The sequence below is a fragment of the Balearica regulorum genome, chromosome 2, assembly GCF_011004875.1.
Source record: "Balearica regulorum gibbericeps isolate bBalReg1 chromosome 2, bBalReg1.pri, whole genome shotgun sequence".
Classification (NCBI taxonomy): domain Eukaryota; kingdom Metazoa; phylum Chordata; class Aves; order Gruiformes; family Gruidae; genus Balearica; species Balearica regulorum.
Window position 1 is genome coordinate 123810583 of NC_046185.1, and position 17428 is coordinate 123828010.

The following is a 17428-nucleotide window of genomic DNA, read 5'->3' on the forward strand; positions in this document are numbered from 1 at the left end:
TGCCTGCACCAGGTAGAGTGAGGGAGCATGTTGCAGTAGGATAATACGTTTTACCAATCAAAGGTAGAGCTGAATGACCTGCAGGGAATTTGCAGGAGCTTTTACATTGAGACTATGGCACAGGTAATGTCCATTTATTCATTTGCGCTAGTAAGCCTCTGGTCTGCCTTTCTTGGGCCCTGGCTAATGCAGAGTCAGGCAAGTGCCTAACAGCTGAGATGATACATATCAAACACCTCTTACACCAGGTATTAGTTACTGAATTTCAATGGAGACAGTGCATGAAAGAGTGCTTCTTGCAAGACCAATTTCAATTGCACCGCCAGAAGGCTGGCCACACACTGAAGGTCATCATTAACAGAAAGTATAAGAAACCACCCTAAAGTACAGTTTTATTTATAGGTCTTGTTGCCTATAAAATAACACAGCTGTGATTAGAAGGTGACTACTGGATATACATTAACTCTCTTGGCCACTATGAGTACTGTGAGATTTTACAGAGTGACAACAGTTGATAACCTGATCAACAATCAGTAAGTTTCCTGGTATAAAGAAAATCGGAAAGAATTTACAAAATGAGACATTAACACATAAGTTTGCAGTAGATTTTGAAACCTTGAACTCCACTTACTCAGAATTAGTAGGCTTACTAAGGACAGGGGTCAATGAGCAAGGAATAAATGTTCAAGAAGAGGCCTTTTGTAAAATCAATCTGCAAATGCTGCTTTCTGGTGTTTCACTTAGGTTTTATATAAATATGTATCTATCTATTGCAAGAATCAAAGATCGCTTTCCTTATTTCATCAACCTCCATGCTCCTGAGAAGGACCAGAGCCTTTTCAATCAAGGTGAGAGCCAAATTGCAGAAGCCTTGCACCAGCATATGTGGGTAAGCATTCGCACCGCGGCAGCCTGCTGAAGGGAGATTCAATGGGACGTCTTATGCAAGAAAATGCTAACCCATGTGTCTTAAATGAGCAAGGATTCCAGAGTCTGGTCTTCACTGACTATTTGTGGTTTCATATCACTGCATGAGCTATAGCACAGTGATAATGACTTAGCTTTTTAGGATTCTCAGAATTAATGCCAGGGTTTGTTTGTGTTTTTTTTTTTAACCATCTGAGAAGTCTAGACACTGCATCACTAACATAATTATGTGAAAACATTTGCATTGCTGGAAAACTGAAGGAAATGAGACTGTTGGCTGGATTTATTTTTATCATCTTTTTTTTTTTTCCATGAAGGAAATCTGCCCTCCCACTTTCAAATCTCTTTCCCTGAAAAGTACAAAAATTGCATCTCTCTCTGACCATTGTGAAGTGGTTATAACTTTAATAAAATACAGAATAAAACTTCTGCTTTTTTGTCCCCGGTTCCACCTTCTCATTTGAAAATACCCTGTTCTCCAGCAGAAAAGAACATTGTCTTGCTGTGTCCTCTTATCCCATAGTCTGGCATGGAGACGTAGGAACTCAGGAAGAGAAAAGGACCATCTAGTTCATCAGTGCCAGTGGCAGTTCAATGAAATATAATATCCAGCCACCACAGTTTTTACTTTAAACTTCAAACATCTTTTGCTGCCCAGAAGCATTCTCATTTTCCAGCTCAATCCTGTAATTATTCAATGTCTGCTATTAATCTTAGTTTTTCCCAATTAAAGAATGTGAGAATAAAAGATAGGGAGTTTTTCCATATATTACAATATTTTTGCTAATAATTATCAGCCTGGCCTAAAAAATATTAATAATATAATGCTATTTTACCACACAATTACCATAGCCCTATCAAGAATAGCACTGTCATTCAACAAAATTCCATCACTGGGCTACTGCACTCATTGTTCAGGCAGAGAATAGAAATCTTTACAAGATTTAACCTTCCTTCCCTGCTGCTCTGTAATACAAATGTATTTAGGAACACTGGCTATCACTTCCCTTTCAACCTTCCTAATGAGATGTTACCTAATTCTCTGAGCAAGTTAAATGAAGGTAGAGAGAATAATAAATTCAAGAACTATATTTACAAACTAATCTCCTTTTCTCTTCAGGAGTTCTAAGCATCCTTCACAAATCCCTACCTTTGGAAATCAGAGTAATACAAAGGTATGGAAGAAACAGCACAGATGAGCTAAACCCCCCACAGCTAACAGGTCTTTTCTTTATTTCGGAAATTCAGGCCTGCTACTAAAGCAGAGTGATCAGGACTAATCAGATAAAGACTATTTAGAGTAAACAAATGTGAGAACAGTCAGATCACCACATACAGCTGTGCACCATGCTCTCACTAGCATACAAAATCCCATGTTTGTAAAAACTGCAGTTAATGCAAACAGCACTCCAGGAATGTCTGTAGAAACAGATAAATAAAAACTGGCTCATTTGTTTTAACTACTTTTTAGAGTCCAAAGGCTGCCATTAGAAAGGGACTTGGTGAAAGTATCATACTGCTTTCAGATATCTCCCCAATGTCTGAAAAGGGAGAAAAAAGGAAAACCCATCAGGATGTGGAAATCAAGTTCCCATTTTGATTATATCTTTCATTAAAGGCAAGTGAAACTTCTTATAGGAATACTTCTTAATAAAAAGTTGTTCATATTATGTTTATCAGTTTATACACGGCTATGGAACTTGACCTCAGGGTGTCAATGATCCTTGTAGTCCACGCCAGTGTACCTACGCCCATGGTATTTTCACTCTTGTCTTCCTTGTGACAAAGCCTCCACTGTAGGCAGGGATCCATTGAGGCTGTACAGAAATGTAGATTGATTCTCTATGTATGACTGCATATATGAATAGCCGCAAGATGTGAAACCTGCTTTTTTTCATAATGGTAAGAATGCCATGGGTCTGATGGATACATTTGTAAGAGACCAAGACTACTCCTATGCTTAAAGCAAAGACCAAGACTGGTGTTTTGTTGTGCTTTCAATTCTTAATTCTTCAGTTCTTATCCATTTCTCTACAAAACGGGTATTTATTATTTTTTCTAATACCCTCTATGTGCCTGTTCTGTGAATGTACATTATGAGATCTCCGGGGCAAGTTTTTGAGCATGAGTTAGTGCATGATTTATCACAGGCTGTCCTGTCTGCAGCACCCTATATAGAACTAGGGGATAGTGACTATATCATAACAAAAAAAGTATCAGTCTTGGTCAGCCAGGGTTGGTAATCACTGAGATTCTGTCACATTTATATTCTTCTTTCAGATCCTGCATCCTGATGAATAAAGGGATGATGCAGCAGAATTGTAACTGCTTCTTCTGACATAAAAATTCCCTATGCACCCCCTCGGTTGGAAATTCTTAGGAATTTCCTTCTGAATACAATTCTTTCAATTAGTCCCTGATGAATGGCTGTTAGTAAGATGAAGTAAGACTGATTTGTACATTTAAATATTTTCAATGTAAGTAAATAAATAAATGTGCCAGTGAAACTCTCAACACATGAGAACATTAAGCTATTATTAATAACATATCCATTTATATGAACAAATAATTGCTTTCTAGAGGTAAACATGTCTTCTAGAGGCTATTAAATCTCCATGAATTTGAAGAGTCTAAAGAGAAGCAGACTACTGTGTGCAAATGTCCATACTGTATGGATGAAGTTGTTAAAACAACAGGAGAACTGTTTAGACTTGTTAAATAACAGTTGCTCATCAATCACATACACCTTCCATTTGCTCTTTCAGACCAGACATAAGAGTGAACAGCTCTTGGGTCAACTGTCCAAGAATGAAGCAAATGAAAGAAGGACAATTGCAAGCTAAAAAAAAAAAGAAAAAAGCATAGTATAAATGCACCAAAAGTCACCCGAATATTAGTATTTCTAATTATCCTAGAAATAGAAGGAATGTCATCACCTCCTGCATGAAAACGTGGTCATGCCTGACAGGTGTAAGGTATTAAGATAATAGCATTACACCACCAAAGCACACCTTGGACGTTCTTAAGAGCAGCTAAAGCATGGTATTGCTCAGTCCTTTGTTTCTAAAAGATCTCTAGAATCCAAAATATTTGGTAAACTAATGAAGGACATCACTGGCTTAAAAAAACAAAAAAAGAAAAAAACCACCCTTCTCAAAACTTCATAAAAAACCAGCTGTCTACAAGTACCCTGCATCTAGAGATGGAAGAGAACTTGCCAATTCAGTGAGCAGAAAATATCTTGCAGACATTGCCTGTGGTTCCTGTTGGGGCTCGCACTGGAAGCTAACAGTGGCACTAGGCATGCTTCAAAAGCTGGCCTTCCTGTATTGACGGTGAACATGCAAGTCCAGGCTTAGGCAGGGGGAAACACATTCCCCCTGGGAAATGCCGGGCCCTTATGCCTAAGGATGCAAGGAAAATCAGCCTGCTGTCAGGTGTGTGTGGTCAAATGTCCTGCAAAACACGCACTTGGGGCTTCCAGGCTGCTCAACACAGAGTTGGGGTGGTTGAATTGGGAGGAGCCCCAGTTCCATCTGGGTCTTGGGTGAAGCTCTAGGATGTCCTTGCCTCTTCCTGCACACCTGGGAACCAGCAGTTCCCTTCAGTCTTTGAGCTGGTGCCCTGCTTTTCTTTCAGGACAATCCCACCATGTCCCCTGCCCAAAGCAACATTCCTAGGGTTTTCCGACTTGGCTCCCAGGACTAATCTGGTCCTCAGTAAACAGACCTGTAAGCCGACTCATTAAGAGATCTGGAAGCCTGCCCAAAGCATCGGACATGGTAGGGCTGCCCGGGAACATGAAATCCTTCGAGTGCTTTGCAGCTGCTGCCTGAAAGCTGACATGGAGCAGGAGAGCAACTGAGAGGGATGTTAAACCAGTTGGCAGCTGTCAGGATCTTGCAGAGTGTATTTTGTATTGGAAACACCATGAACCATTGTTTCAAAAAATTAATTTCGTTTTGAGTTTCTGGCTCATGGGAGAATCTTTCTGTTTTGAGTTTTTTAAGATAGATCAGAATGAAACCAAATTTCATAAGATGAATTTCCCACAAACTGGAAACCATATATGTTGCTTAGCCAGCTCTTCTTCTATCTGTAACTTGGGCAAAAGAATCAACCATGTTCATATTTAGAAAGGGTGGGGATAACAGAGAATACTAACCTTTTATGGCTGGTGGCCAACACATTTCAAGTACTATATTTTAAAATAATGCAGTACAAAATATTGCTTCTCATTAGCATACAAATTGGTCTGTTAAAATCTTTATTTACATGATCATTAGCTTTCCTTACTTGGCAGGGCTGTGGAAGGTGGCATTTTTTGAAGGGCTTCCTTTTCCCACTTTCCACAAGCTCTTGAAATTCTTATGGCATAAAGATCCCCATAAAATTAATGTCAGTGCTCTACTGATAGAGTGTGACTGAGTAAGAATATTACAGAGTCTACCCATGAGTATCTTAATGATCAGCTGTGGCAGGATCTCTGAGACACATCAGCTCCAGGGCTGCATAACCGAAGGAGAAACCTTGCCTTTTAGCATGGTGCTGGCTACGTGGACTGAACTGTATTGCCACATCATGAGCTTGTCTACCATGTGAAGAGTTGCTTACAGTGTAGAACTGCTAAACTTACTCTGTGGTAAAAATTACACAGAATCTCTCGCAATTTGTCATCATTTCATCCAAATGACAAGAGGAGGAGGGAGGGGAAAAGGAAAGATATCACAAAAGTAAAACAACCAGCAAAATAACAAAATAGAAAATGAAAGAAGGAAAAAAAAGTCCAATAGTTAAAAAAAACCCAGTCATCTCTCCTTACCTTAAGCCTTCCTGTTTTGTCATCTAATAACTAATTCCATCCCTAAACTGTCCTAGAGAGATCCCTTTAGAATGTCTCCCATTTTTGACTAGTGCAGGTCTTTCATGCTTTTTCACTGTACTATTTTCTTTACCTTGTACTGGGATGCTCTATTTTGTTGGGAAAATGTGATCAGCACAGCTGATGAACCATAAGTGAAGTAGCCAAGAATGCTAGCTTGATGCTTCAGCTCTGAATCTCACTTTGTACAGGTGAGCAACTTAAGACCCAGGAAACCTGAAGTGTATTAAAAAAAAAAAAAAAAAAAAAGGTGCAAGCACCAATTCACCGTAAGACATTATTTAATACAGCTTTATGGGTGTGCTTAGTACTTGTTTTCCCAGGAATCACATTAGCGATGCTTTAAGGGGCCAATAAAACAGATGTGGTTTAGTGCTGGCGGAATAGCAGCATTCCAAGGCTGTTCTCTGTATTCCTGGCTTTCCAAAGGAGACAGAGTCTGCCCATATACTTTCAAATTATATAAAATTACCAATCGGTACAGATTTGTGCTTTAACACACACTTTCAGTTCTGGACAGTATAAGCACAAATACTGGGGTATGAATTTTAATATTTTTTAGGGCTAATAAAGTCCAGGCCAAATGAAAAGCAATTCACTTCAGTGGGGAAAAAACCCTCTTAACCAGTCTTGTCCTCACTCTCAGTGTACTGATTGTAAATAGTTTTCGACAGGGCTAAAAAAATCATAGCAGCAGTCTCAGGTAAATGCTTGACAGACGAGTATGCCATAATGGTTGCTCTTGTTACATTTTTTCAGATTAGCACATTCTGTGAAAAATTAAAAGCAAAGCAAAACGTAACAAAACCTTCCCAACTGCCTCCGCTCTCTCTAATTCTGGGAGGAGATGGAATACGAGAAGGATAATCCAGGAAGGGAATCAGCATTGGGGAAGACATTAATACATGTACAAACACCCATATTTCCTCCTTATGAATGCTCTTTATATGACAGAGCTGTCCAAACAGCACTTAAGGAGCAACAGCAAAATGCCTGACAGACAGGCGTGATAAGTTATGGCTCAAAACATTTGCTTGCCAGACAGAAAGGGTGACTTTTTTTTTTCCTCCTCCTTTTTTCTTTCTGAAAATCCTTTAAGGTAAACTCACTCCATGTCCGCTGGCACACAGCCATTTTTCTATAAGCTCATATTACAATGCTGTATTTCTAATGGATTGGGTATGGTGCTTTTCCATTTTGCTAATGAGAAAAGCTAAAGGCCATTACTTGTTCTGATTAAGATCCCGAGGGAAGAAATGTGATGTGTATATTACCAGGCCATACGTAAAGGAAGTATGTGGCATTTCTAATCAATCAGTTGAAGGGTAGACAGAAAAAGTCTTATCCTGTGACTGCAGAGAAAGAAGATACGGGGGGGGAAAGAAACCAAAGAAAGTGTCTTTAAAAGGTGACTTACGGGAATCAGTTATAATGATATTAGTATGATCAATGACTACGGCTACTATCTGGGAAGGATGTAATTACCAAAATGAAAACTTTCAAATGGAAGCCTGATCAAGGGCAGAGGTACTGTCATATTTCTCAGAGCACTGTCAGCTCTCATCCAGGCAATGTATTACCGTGCCCCTCACAAGCATTACCCTACCACCAGGTTGAGCTGTGCTTCCCTGGGATGGGAAGTGAGAGGTTGTGAAACTTTGCATCCAGCTCAAAAACACGGGTGAGTCTTGGCCCAAAGGCAAATTCAAGATGACAAAAGGCAAGGCTGGGAAACAGGAAAATGGAAAAGAGAAAAGTCCCGGTCACGACTGGCTTTAAGGAAAGTTTTGCAATGGTGTGCATTTAAAAACCATTTCAGCCAAAAGAAAGGAAATGTTGTAGACCAGTGAGCTATTCATCATAAAGGAGATCAAACAAAAAAATGTAGTAAGAGATGCACTGCTGAATTTGCACAAGGATATTCTGGAATATTGACTAAGATGTTTCAATATGCAATTTCTGCATGCTTAATCCTGATTGCATAGAATTATACCTGGTTGAAACACAAAGTTTAGAGACATTTTTTCATTCCTTTTTTCAATGGCTGCATACTTACAGCATGAAAATGCTACAAGATACATACTCCAAGTGGCAAATGAAATGAATACAGCTTGGAGATGGGTGTTATAAGAGAGGACAAGATCTTCCAAATGTGTCATAACACATAGTCAGAGCTGTAGACATATTTTTAATAATATATTAATTTCACAGAATATTATTAATCACTGCTGAGCATTAAAACTGACAAAATTTCTAACATACTACATCCTCTCAAATGGAATTCCATGTGACAGATTAATGAAATATTACTGTCGATGACAGCAAAACTATAATAAGCGATAAGACCAGCAGGAGAGAGACTCTCATGCACTCTTCCAAATCTGTATTAGGGTATCTCTATGGGACACCACTGCTTCTTTATAGATACTTGGGAATGCTTCAGATAGATCCACCTGGGAATAGAAGAAAAGGCTGTAACACTTTCCCCCATCTGCTTTAAAAGAATAGTCACAAGAAACACTGGGAATTTGGAAAACATCATTGACCCTTTCTTTTATCACCAGGCAATGCTGAGAGAACATATTCTCTTAAATGTCATTGGTGACAAGGCATGGATGCCACATACAACATTGGGAAAAAATAAGAATCACAGCTGAGAAAGCCCATCTACAGGTATCAAACTGAAATTCAATCATCTTTAACTTCTCCTAAATGCGTATATTTAAAAAAATTCTACACAGGCCCTAACAGGAGTTTTCAGTGTACTTTTCTGATCCCTCTGCTCCACTCATGCGAAAAGGAACAAATGCTGCACAAGTGCACCTCAGCCTGTACAGGCAAGTTATCAGGATGGGGGAAAACAGCCTGGCATCTCCTAAATGCCGCAGCCCAGTCTGAGAATTGTTCTTCTCAGGAGGATCGTACAGAGTATTTATTTCCAGGCTAGGCTGTCCTTTCTGGTTCTTTGATGCATTTCTGGCTTTGGCAAATGGACTGACTGGAAAGCTCAGACATCTTCATTTTGCATTGGCAGTCATGGATCAGCAAAATGTCCCCTTTCTACTTTCCTTTTACACTAAAAAAAAAAAGATTAAGTGCTGTGCAAAATATTTGTAATGGAGAAAGTCCTAACTGCACGACAGATTTTCTTGTCCAAGAATATGACAGAGATGACAAAGTGGCCATTTTTCCACCAAATAAATTTATATCAACACCTCTAAAATCATAGGAATTTGCATGATTCACCTTACAAAGCAGGATCACTGCTGACGTACCAGTGTTATACTGAACTCCCAAGCCTCACTCCTAACATACAAATTAGCAGAGTTAACATTTACAAAGTGTAAAACTGACTATTCCTGAAGCTGAATAAGGGCATTTGCGGATTCTTCTCACTTAGTGGCTGATGTCAGGGACGATGAATTTAATCTTAGGATGGGAAGGGTGGTGGTGGGGGGTGGTCTGCCAGCCTGTCCAGCCGTAATATCCCCTAATAGCCTTGAAGGAATTGTAACTGTGAACTGAAACAGCATCTGCTTAACTGTCATCCTAGCCTCAGGACTGGAACTTTTTGCTTGTTGCGAAGGATCATGAAAAAGACTACACAGAGCGTGAAGATGAAAACAGAGTGAGATTAAAACCATTAAATACAACCACCAAGGCACAGCTGTCCATACTGTTGGTGAACTCAAGTAAATATAAATGCCAAAATGTATTTGACATTCATAATGTATTTTGGCATGGGAATTCAGAACATGGAGTTGACTGCAAACTTCTACTTTACAATCTTTTTCATTATTATCATAGAGGACAGATTATTACAGATTAGTTGGTGAGAAGCAAATAAATTTCAATGCTAGGCACCATGAAGAGGTAAGGAGTAAAGCCAAATCTAACCAGAACTGGTAAAATCTACTCTTTTCTTACTGGGAAGAAGGGGCTAATTAGTTCAGCAGACATGACTAGAACAGCTTACAGCAGTCCATCTACCAAGAGTCTGGGCTTTGCCTCAAAAGTCCTGCTTACATTAATGTACAGCTGAGCCATCCCTGGGTTTGGAATAGGAGCTGCTGTCCATGCTATACGAAAGACTACACTGTATGGAGTTGATTTTCCTCAAAGGAAATCAAAGGTCTTGCATTAATTTGCTTATTTATTTAAGTGGTGCTATAAGGTTTATTTCATGTTTTGAAAGCACTTTGAGAATATAAGATGCAATATAGGTGCTGCTGCTGTTATTTGTCTGTTGTTTTCTGCCTCAGGATATCTCTCAAAAGACTGGAGTCCTGTTATGTTTGGGAGCAATAGCAAATGCTATAGACTCCCTCCTGTATCACTTGTACTTTGGGGAAAAAAAAAAAAAGAAATGTTTGGCAGAAATCTGCATGATATGTACAGATGGAGTTAAAGTATTTCCACAGAAGCTTCACAGCTACATATACCGAACTGCCTAAAAAAGAAGTGCTTCAAACTAACAGTAAGGGCTGCAATTTCTTAGTTTGCAATGGGCCTAACTCTGCCTACAAAGATCTCTATGGAATAATTACAGGCCAGAGACACTAATCCTTTATACTTCTGTGCCAGACCTGTAATTGCAATCATAGATTACCATTCCTTGGAACACATATCCAATAGTGTATGCAATAAAGTAGAAATCCTAATATTAAAAATAAACTCAAAATGATGCTGTGATGCTTAAGCCATATTTTTTCTCTTTTGAAACGTAAGAAACTACAATGCTCCTCATGACGTTTATATGAAAATTAATGAAAAGGGAAAGTGGATTTATAAGCCTTGAAATGTATCATTCTTTTCTTTGCCTTCTGTTGCAGGTTAATTACCTTAAATTTTTCCATCAATCACTTTCTGATTTCCAATGCTATTACGTTCAGTTTTAAACAAAGGATAGAAATTTCAGGAAGGTCAGTGGTCTTCTGCTCTCAATAGTTCAGGCAGAAGCTATACAAATAAAATAAGGAAACCTCCTTATTCAACCAATGTCCATACACTGAAGGGAGTTTGTTGCTATTTCCCTATGTACCATAACATATCAAGGAAATCTGATGTTGTTGCTACTTGTATTATTTTCTACTTAGTCATAAACTTTGTGTGATACAATTAATCTTCTAGAAAGTGTACATGAAAAAAAGATATCCTTCTTCTTACATCAAAGTAGAATGCCTCAACTGAAATAAAATACAATGAATCAAATTATGGCCACCTTGATGAAGCAGCCATTTATTACCAGAAAACTAATGTTTCTGAGAAAAGTCCGTTATCTCCACAGGAAATCAGCCCTACTAATAGCTAGTTAGGAGCACCTGCATGTTAAAAGAAAGGCAGCAAAATAGTTTCTGCTAGAAAATTACCTTTGGCTACTAATAATCTGACCACCAATTTGGACTCTGTGGATAGACTGGGCAAGACCATCCGTGGGAATACCATCATAGCCAAATACTCACTTTACCTCATTATTCTGTTTTAGTGACTCCAATTAGTACTGTTAAAAATGGCCATTGAAAAAAGAACAACTAGAATCCATACTTTAGCCTAGTGCAGGTGTTTTAGCTGGGAAGGGTTGGCAGCAGAGCAGAATCAGGGTAAACAGTACGGGAGGAAGGGACTAGCCAGGTGCCTTAGTGGTTGGAAAAAAAAAATCAGTTTGGAAATTAGACCATCTTTGGTCTATACTGTAACCCCTGTGTACAACAGTGGTTAGCAGGCTAGAGAACACAAGACCAAGTTTTTGCATCAGTGAAATCAGTTTGCATCATAGGAATATTATACTGATTTGAGGGAAACCCTCAAGAGAAACAGCAAAGGAAAACAGGCTGGCGAACGCGCAATAATTTGGACATTTAGATACTAAACTCTTACGAAACTGTCTGTTGCTATATCACAACTACTAAAATAAAAAGGCAAAATTAGGAGCATACAGGTGTGCCTATCACATTCAAAAGCCATAACAATTCCCAAAGGATAAAGTAGTCTCCATGGGACTGGAAAAGGATGTGCCTCTGAGATACGATTGCTCCCTGGACCCATCCCGACATGGTGCAGCTCTCATCTGCCACACAGCAGAAATCCGCTGTGTTCAACAGTTCATTTACCTTGCTAGAAAAACAACTCAATTCAGCAAACTCCCAAATTCACTCGATGCAGCTGCTCTCAAACCCCTTGTTACAATTTAATGAAATGTGCTGACTGAGCTGTTTCATAGTAAATATTAGTTATAGCAGAACTCTCCTCCCAAATTGAGTCTTTCAGGAGCAAGAGGATTCTACAGTGCTCTAGCACTGACACAGAATAGCCCATAACTCACAAGTAATAAAATACCATCTGAGGGCACAGAGGTTATTGCCATCAGCAGCTCCCTATGGAATTGTAAATCATTGGAACAAAGCTTACCCTTTTTTGAGAACTTCAGGCTGAAATGACTGTATATACAGGATCCCAGTGTCTTACATAGTGTATGAAGACTGTACCTTTAGCTCCTTCATTTAACCTTGCTTCACAAATGAGTGAACCCTGAACAGGCAGCTCTTTCTGGTTGAAAATAAGAAAGATACCTCAAAAGCACTGGCAATTTGTCTTAGAGGAAGTTTAAACCTTTAGGCTACCAGCTTGCCAACCATCTGATAAGCCATGTGGATTAACTGTGAAATGCACTGTGCACTGAATTTCAGTGGGATACACTGTGGGAAATGGCAGTGAAATTCAATGGAATATTATTTTTGCGAGCATCTGCAGGTTCAGGCCTTTGCCCATCACACAGGTTATTTTTGTCACTGTGATTAAAGTGTGAAAAACATTGAACATTGTTCAAACTAAATTCACATGCAACTCCATTGTATGTGTTTTCAATAATGTGGCAATGTGTCACCTTCAGAAACATGGCAGCATCTATAATCTAGTGTTTCTGTGAAGTCCCCGTGCCCCTGAAAGTGAAGTTTTCCCTATAAGAAAACACTGGGAATGTAATTCAAAGATTGCTGCTCAGAAACATTTTGCTTAACACAATGTACCCATCCTATTGGAAAAAAAAAAGCCAAAAGCAAGCAGGATACTTACTAATCCACACAATGCATGCTGAAATGAGTCAATCTTAACTCTTGGTTCCAAATGTTTTCTTCTAAACTACTGCTGTGAATGGTCACTTGCAACATATGTTTCCTCTTTGACTGTGTAAACTTCAGACATTGAAAATGAAATGTTATTTTGATGTACAGCTCTTGTCTGAGTCTCGGTACATCGTGCTCAGTAAACATTTTTAAAAGTTTTTATAATTTCCTGAATTCTCAGTACTTAAATGAATAGAAAATAAAAATTAAATTATTATTACTTGTTTTGAACTGAAATAACAATGTTTCTTTGCAACAAAAAACAGAGGTTGGAGATGAAAAAAGGCTGTTAGACCATTGCTCTGTTTTTGTGTCAACGCCTGAAAGGCCTCCCGTGGATTTTGAGGTGTTTGGCCCAGTTGAGGTCTAGATGTCCCAAACGATGACCTTTCCCTGATTCATTTCAAACATGAGCCTAGCTCTTAATATATTACTAATTTCTGCAAGATATTCAAGTTACGCTTTGCCTATTTTACTTTCAGCTTCTTATTTATATTGTTAGCACCATTAAAACCACCTCCTCCTTTCCATGGATGCCCTTCCCATATCTACATTGTGTTATAAGCTACTGTTGTCTATCACCCTCATGCCCTTTTCTTTCAGCTGACGTTTACATCTGTGATTGAAGTTGATACAATTCAAGTACCTCACCTTAAAGAGAACTGACATTGTCTGAAGGACTGCAACAGTGCTTAGCAGAAAGTAGTTGTTCTTCCACATAATTGATCATTTTGTTGTTTTCCTTTGAGGATACAGCCCCTTGAAGGATTTCAGGACTTCTTGCTGTGCTTACACACACTTGTAGCGTGTGGAGACGTGATCACAGGACTGTTTCTCAGCTCTTGGGAGAGAAGAGCTGTGGAAGCACCACCTTCAGGAGACACTTCTTGCTTTTCACATGATCACAGTTTGGCAAAAAAACCCCTCACCTCTCTAAGATCCTCAAATTTATCTTGGATTACAGAGGCCCCAAGGAGTTTGTTTACACCACTGATGATTTGGATTCACTACTTCTCTGGAAAGCCATATTCATCATGTCTGTCAGAATCACCTGAGTACTTTAAATACAGGCAGGACAATAAAAACAAGTTTCATTCTAATAAGGCAAAGAGTTATGTTCTTGATTACAAAATGGAAAACACATTTACAAAAGAGAAACACATCAAGAAAATAGAGATGACAGACCTGATATGTAGAGTACTTTTGTTTTCCACCTTTTATTGAGTTTGTCAGTTGTAGGTGTGGCAGGATGTTTCAAACCTGGAATTATTTTCAGCTCTTTTTAACCTATTATTTGTTCCTCTTTTCTAGTTCTCTGTATGTTAAATAAAGAGCCTCTCTCAGCTAAATCTTACCCAAATCACTAAAGCCACACCAAATCAAACTAAACCTTCTCTCCCCCAAACCTGCCCTATTATTTATGGCATCAGCACTATTTCACATGAACATGTGTGAACATATTACTTTCCTCTTAACACTCAATGTTTTTATGGGAATGATCCACCAGTAGCTAGAAAAAAGGAGTTCACAATCTTGGTTCATCTCTAGCAGACATATGAACAAAAATTTCTGGGAGTATGACTAAAGGTGAGCCTTTGGGGAGAGGATATGCTGCAGACCACTAACTCTATGCCAGATACTGTAAGTTTTATGAGTTTTGGGTTCTATTCACTATGGTAAAACAAAAAAGTTCATTTTATATGCAGTGCATGGCTATGACTAAATAACAAACATGCTTCGGAAGAGGTGGCTTTGAACTACATTCCCATTGTCCTTCAAAGTATCACCAGGTGGCACTTCTAGAAATCACAAAATAGAACCGCAGCAGCTATATGTAAGAAAATATATGAGAAACTAGCCTCTAAATATTCTAGTTCACAGATATGTGAAGTCAGATGCAAATTAATTCAATGAATGACATTTGTCTGACAATGAAAATGAAGTTATATTAGTTATGGCTCTTTTGGCTGATACTTTTTGTTTTGCTGATCCATCACTGTTGTTTTGCTTTGATTTAACCTTTTATCACCACAATCAGGGAGTTGCAGTCTTTCTCTGAAAGGGAATCTGGGCTAATGTCGCTTTGAATCAGTAGCTGATACCTCAAAGAGAGGCACGGAGTCCTTGACAAAAGCACCTATTCATTTGTGGAAGTGTTGTGTGAAGGTAAAATTTAACACAAAATAAAAGCTACTGACATGCCGGGCTGATATGAAGGGCTGCTTGAACTGAAAATGGAATTCCCTCTATCCCTGTTTATTCTCCTTTTACATTCTGCTTCTCTGCCTATGGCAGGCAGTGGCTTTAAAGGTAGGCACACTTGCACATAAAGGCAAACAGTGAGCCACTACCAACAAACGGTAGGAAAGTAAAGCTGAGTTCAGAAGAGAAGAGGGAACACTACAGAAATGGGATTTCATAAACTCTATTCATTCAAAAATACCATCTAACCACAGCTATGGTCAAACGTAGACTGTGGAACCCATGCTGAGAGAGCTGATTAGAAAGAGCCTCCTCTATAAGACGGCTGATCAGCCCAATTCTTACAAGAGACTGTGGGACTTCAGAATGGTCCAAAAAAGGGAAAAGCTCACATCTTTCCTTGTTCACCCTACCAGGTGATTGGCCTACACTGTCAAATGAGGAATTTTTCTGCCCTGCTGTTGCACCTGCAAATGTCTCCTTATAGAAATGTTGAATCTATTTTTCAAGATTGCTAACCTATTTGTCTCAATAATATTTAGTGGCAGTGACTTCTGCAAATTGATTAAATGCTTCATCAAAAAGTTATTTGTTCCTTGTTGACTGCTTGGAATTTGGTGTTTTTCAGTTGCACTCAGTGCCCCTTTTTTATCTCAAATTATGTATCAGGCAAATTGGAGCTGCCTTTCAAGAGGCTGTTTGGGAAAGAGGGTGCAGAAGGAGTTATTTGGGTTTTATAAATCTTGACAGGGCTTATGCTGTTGTTCTCCTTCCCAACCAGCATAATTTCTCCTTCAGTGGATCTCGTGCCCCAGACAGCTCAATGCTGTTAATCACTTGCATTTGCCCTGGACCTTGGCTGAGTAAATGGACAAGGATGATCTTAGTTTCAGCCTGAACTACGCTAATTTCATTTGCAATGGGTTCAGTCCTATACTTTTCATGCAAACAGTAACTGAAACAGTCAGTCAATAAATAAAATAAAAGAGCTTCAAGATTAACACCTGATAACGTGAAAGGCACAAGACTGCAAAGAAACTTTGCTCCTGTAACTCTCCGGGGACCTTGCGACATACAATTAGAATAACAGAGAGAGCTTTTTGTAACAAAGATCTGAACATCAGGGGAATGCAATGATGTTTCAGATCCATGTATCTGTAGTATGTGCAAATAGCATTGCAGATTAAACAGAAGAAAACCCAACCCTATCTAACAAAGCAGTTATTCTGCTGAGGCCTTTAGGCGACATTTTAAACCACTGGTGACCATGGAGCATCCAAAGGAAATAAAAGATAAAAAAATTATAACAAGCTTGTTGTTCCATTGAAGGGTTCTGGAGATATCATCAAGCTCTGCTGGCAACAAAAAGAACTAACAAAGTGAAAGATAAGACCGATGTACCCGCATAACAAGCCTGTTATTCCATTGAGAGATTTCTGCTGATATATAAACCAGGAAAGCTGAGTTAGGGTGGTGTGCAGTTTCAACAGAATCCCACATTACGTCAATGCAGTTCTTTTACCTGACTGTGTTTTTAATATATAGGTATTCAGAACAATTAAACAATTTTTTTGTTGCTGTTTAAAAAGTGCAACGGAGAGCTTATTTAGTACGTTGCCTATTTTGTTTCTAAATTAGAAACTGAAAGCTGAGCGAACCGTCTGCAAGCATGAAGAACAATTAAGCAGCACAGTTGAGCTAGCAGTTTTAGTAAAAAAACCTGGCTTCTACTCACTCTCCCATTGGTGTGGGCCTCCAAGGTTTAAGACGAAACAAGCCTACGGTAAGGCAATTCCACAAGAGAGGGAAAAAAGCTGGAATTAGCCCTCTGCCAACGAGGACTAACAAAGGCTGCCTCAATCTGTTGGATGAAACTGGAACTCAAGCGGTATCTGAAATGGATGCTAACAGCAGGGAGGGGAGTGAAACCTGGACCAAGAAAGTGCAGAGCAGAAAACTTCCTTCAGGAATGAGCAGCAGAGGGGAAAGAATAGAGCAAATCTTCTTCCCACTGAAGAGACGGATTATTGCTGCTGATGGCCAAACGTGGAAGTGTCGCAGTAAAAGGGAGTCGAGCAACAGGGAATGAAAGCAATGATCAGACTGCTCAGTTTTTATATTTCTAAAGGTTTTTGTATTATATCCACTCAGGCCATCAATCACAACTTTATTAAACCATGAAACAGATGTCAGATCAATGGCTGTATCGGAAACATTTTGAGTGACAGGCTGATGATGGAACAATTCCAGACTCCATACATTATTAAACACATACTAATGCTACTCTTTCAGTGCT

The 17428-nt window shown here is 39.0% G+C and overlaps 1 protein-coding gene across 6 annotated transcripts in view; it reads right to left on the reverse strand.

The window, feature by feature from the left end:
- Nucleotides 1–17428, reverse strand: part of RBMS3 (RNA binding motif single stranded interacting protein 3) — a 715580-nt gene that overhangs the window by 12238 nt on the left and 685914 nt on the right. Inside the window, exon 14 of one of the 6 annotated variants that reach the window (XM_075745773.1) lies at nucleotides 7903–8885. The exons of the other annotated variants lie outside the window; for them this stretch is intronic. Within the exon in view, the coding sequence (XP_075601888.1) occupies nucleotides 8844–8885 (42 nt within the window). The 3' untranslated portion in view covers nucleotides 7903–8843. Of the gene's footprint in view, nucleotides 1–7902; nucleotides 8886–17428 lie in introns of those variants that run through there. 6 annotated transcript variants of the gene reach the window in all.